We start from the raw sequence: 3,689 nt of genomic DNA, 5'->3' as shown, positions 1-3,689 counted from the left end.
CTACTGCTATGCGTTTTCCGGTCTACTGCTTCCATTGCGCTGTATACGTGCTTTATTAGTCCACGGAAATGAAATAATAATGACAATATCAACAACATTCAAGTCAAGGAGAATATATATGTATGGAATTTTCCGAAGCAATATTTAAACATAAACCCCGGCGCTCGTTCTCCCCCATGTAACTGAAAGTCCCGCCCTCTCTCGCGAATAACGTTCATTTGGATCATCCTGCTCCAGGCGTCCGTGTTGACATGAGAAAGCCTGGTGAAGAGTCAAGAGCAGCAAAAGATTATTGCTGCTCATTTCCGCCAACTCTGTCCCACACCACCGGGAAAACTAAAATAAACTACCCAGGGCGACTCTGGTGGTTGGCGATGATGAAACTATGTTTCGAAGATGGACTACTGAAAGAGTATCTAGGATATTTTGGCCCTTGCGTTCTTACCGCGTTGTTTCATGCAGGCTGTATAAACGTGGACAACTCGGTGAAAAATGCACCTTAATTACAAAGGTTGAAATATGTGATTATACTAATATAATAATAAAGGCTCCCAGTCACAAAAGTGAAACGAAATAGTTGTCACATAGAGAATGGTTGCTCACGCTCACACTCCTGTCCAACCATATTTATGGACATTTATTCCAATTAGCATGATTGCATGAACATTTATTGTTGGTCATGTTGATCGTTTGTGGCTTTAGTAGCCTATTTCTTGCTGCAAAGACGACTCTATCTATGGATGCCACTTATATAATTCCGGTCAATTCACTCAGGGCACTTCCTAAGCAATATCCGACCGCATCCTGTCTGTATCTTCATTGGACGTTATCTTTATCTTCCACTGTATGTCGTGTACAATGACGTCCTGTGTGATGACGAGAGAAGCACAACCAAAGCGTCAAAAGCATTTATAGCCTACATCTGTCCACTCTCTGCTATCCCGAATCAACCATACGGCAATATGGGCACTGTTACAAGTGAAGGTGCATAGGTCACAGACGGAGTAGGGCTGTATCTCTCAGCAACGTGTATTAACCGGCTGTGCACATAACAGAACTGAGGCGCGTTGACCACACAAGTACATACCAATCCGTTCCCACTAGGGGGACCTGTTGGCTGCATAACATTGCCCTACAACAGCCACTGGGTACGTGCAGGGGCCAATGAGCGAGAAACGAAAAATAAATAAACGCTTGACTGAAATATGAGACAAAGCTTTGGCCATTCTCTTGATCTGGAAATTATCAGTTTTAATCGTATACTGTTATGCTATGTTTAATGTTATAAAGTCCAAGCAGATACACTTCTAAAAAGCGGCATTCATTTTAAATCAATCTGCCATTTATTTTTAATGTGACAGATCTAGCAGCATTTAGATTTATTATGTTGCCAGGCAGGGTACACTACTTTGTAATTTGCCTGTAATATTGATTGAGCGATTGCTTTGTAGAGGAGAGTGCTGCTTCCCAACCGCCTCACAGCAGATGCCATCATCTCAAGCACTTTCTCCAGCATTGGATATGCTGCATCCTGTCCTGCAATTGGAACTGAGAAAGAAGACACTGCATTTGTCATCCATAAGCTTTTATTAAACATTAGTGGTTAGGCGAAACATTGACATAAATCAGTTAACATTGTGTAGGAAGCAAAGAGAAACCGGGCATACAATAATTTTTTTGATCGACATATCGGCCTGATTTAGGCTTAACAATGAAACGTTCAAACTAATAGGCCTAGTTTATATGCATCTGCAGATTAATAATAAATGACTATACTGTGATGTGTGAACGCAATTATTTATAGGTGACATGTTATACCACCAGGTATGAGTGTGATTAGCCATTACAAGCGTTTTGAAAAGCTTCCTGCTCTGACATCACAAGTGGGCGTGTCCACCTAGATGTGTGCTGGATAGATCAGTCTACCAGCCTACCCAGTGTACTGCAGCAAAGTTGCTCATCTATCCGTCATACATCTAGGACACGCCCACTTGTGATGTCAGAAGAGGAAGCTATTCAAAACGGCTTGTAAAGGCTAATCACACTCACACCTGTTGGTATAATATGTCACCTTTAAGCATTTCGATGGTCGGATTTTGAAAAACAGCACACAAGCAAACATTGTAATTTCTTTAACAGAGCATGATGTGATTCACATTATATAAAAAAAAAAAAGGAAAAGTTTGAAGAACAAACGGGTTTTTGTTTAATACATTGAAATAGCCTCGACAAAGGGTGGAGTGTGTGCAATAAACTGTCGCTAGGCGTCAGTATAGCACAAATGGATGCTGCCGCTAGGTGTCAGTATAGCACTACTGGACACTGTTGTCAGATACAGTTTGACGTAAGAATGTCACTTCATAGCTCCTTATCTCATTGAGTAGGCCCAGGCAACCATGTTTAAATGGTAGTCTAATGAAAAGTTCACAATAATCAGTTAAAAAATAATAATTTAGGAAAACCATTTGAAACTCCTTATTTTGAATGTATACCACCATCAACTTACTAACGAGTACTAACAGTTCTTACAGTAAAAGCCTTATACGGTCTGAACATCACATGATGCCAGGAGAAAACAATAACATGTAGAACACAATGGTGTGACAGTCCATTGCTGTTTTCACAACACAGCGCCTCAGACCTTCCTTTGAATAAACTATAGCAGGCCCATTTGTAAGATCTTGTTACTTGTTATTTCTTGAAAACACAACGAGGAAATGTTTACAGGATTGTTTTGATAAAAACAATACTTTGATGTAGGCCTATTTCAAGGATGACAGAACACAGTCTCGCAACGATGGAAAGATGACATAGGAATTATACAAAACGATCACAAGCAAAAACATAGATGTACAACAAACTACGCTGAACGCTAATGGACTCTTACGAATCGTAATAGATTAAACAGAAATAAACAAAGCTAAGCAGAATTCTGAGCAAGCTAGTCGCAGTAATCTATTGGTGATCATTGAACTTGAATAATAGGGAGTTTAAACAATATTTGTGTGTGAGTGATATGTAACATCTTCAAAGTATATGCAAATGAATGGACATGAGCATGAATAATTAGCATATTGAAAATTATCATAATGCGATGACCGGGCAAGCTGCAACCCCAGTGCAGTTGCTGGTTATATTCCGTGTGAGCTCTAAATACGAAAATAAAAAAGATGAAAGAAGTCTACAACAATTCTATTCACCATTTTTTGCTTTGTTTATTCCGTGTTTTGACCTATTTCGCGGAGGGATGGGGCTACATTTTTCTGATGCCAATTCATTCCCCTTGCCCGCCTGTTTCCTGCATCTCAAGAAACGATACCGGATACAGGACACAAGTCTAAACCTGTTTTTTTCTGCCTTCAAATGACAAAACCCTGAGTTTGTTCTGGTACATTTCAAAGGGCCGATTGTTTGAACTTTACGATATTGTTAAACCACCTACTACGTAATTAGCCATCGTGGAACACCTTAATGAACACATGGCCTCAAGGGAAATATTTCTTTCTTTTATATTACTTCAGGCTGGTGTGAAGAACGTTGTTTTGGTCTTGGCTCCCCCCTTTTCCTCTCCCAACCAAACTTCCTCCATTCCGTCGCAGCATTCTCCATGTTTTTCTAATCACTGTCTAGATCCTTGTTGTCCTGTGTGACCTCCTCTTCGTCTTCATCCAGATCCTCATCTTCCTCCG

At 40.2% G+C, this 3,689-nt stretch overlaps 1 protein-coding gene across 1 annotated transcript in view; it reads right to left on the bottom strand.

Moving 5' to 3' along the window:
* Positions 1–1,568: 1,568 nt before the first annotated feature.
* Positions 1,569–3,689, bottom strand: part of LOC132446474 (caveolae-associated protein 1-like) — an 18,986-nt gene continuing 16,865 nt past the window's right edge. The window contains exon 3 of the mRNA XM_060036791.1: positions 1,569–3,689. This exon is cut by the window's right edge and continues 775 nt beyond it. Within this exon, the coding sequence (XP_059892774.1) occupies positions 3,616–3,689 (74 nt within the window). The 3' untranslated portion in view covers positions 1,569–3,615.

The sequence above is a fragment of the Gadus macrocephalus genome, chromosome 18 (genome assembly GCF_031168955.1).
Source record: "Gadus macrocephalus chromosome 18, ASM3116895v1".
Taxonomy (NCBI): domain Eukaryota; kingdom Metazoa; phylum Chordata; class Actinopteri; order Gadiformes; family Gadidae; genus Gadus; species Gadus macrocephalus.
The sequence above is the reverse complement of the archived record's forward strand: the minus strand, read 5'-3'. Positions and strand labels throughout refer to the sequence as shown.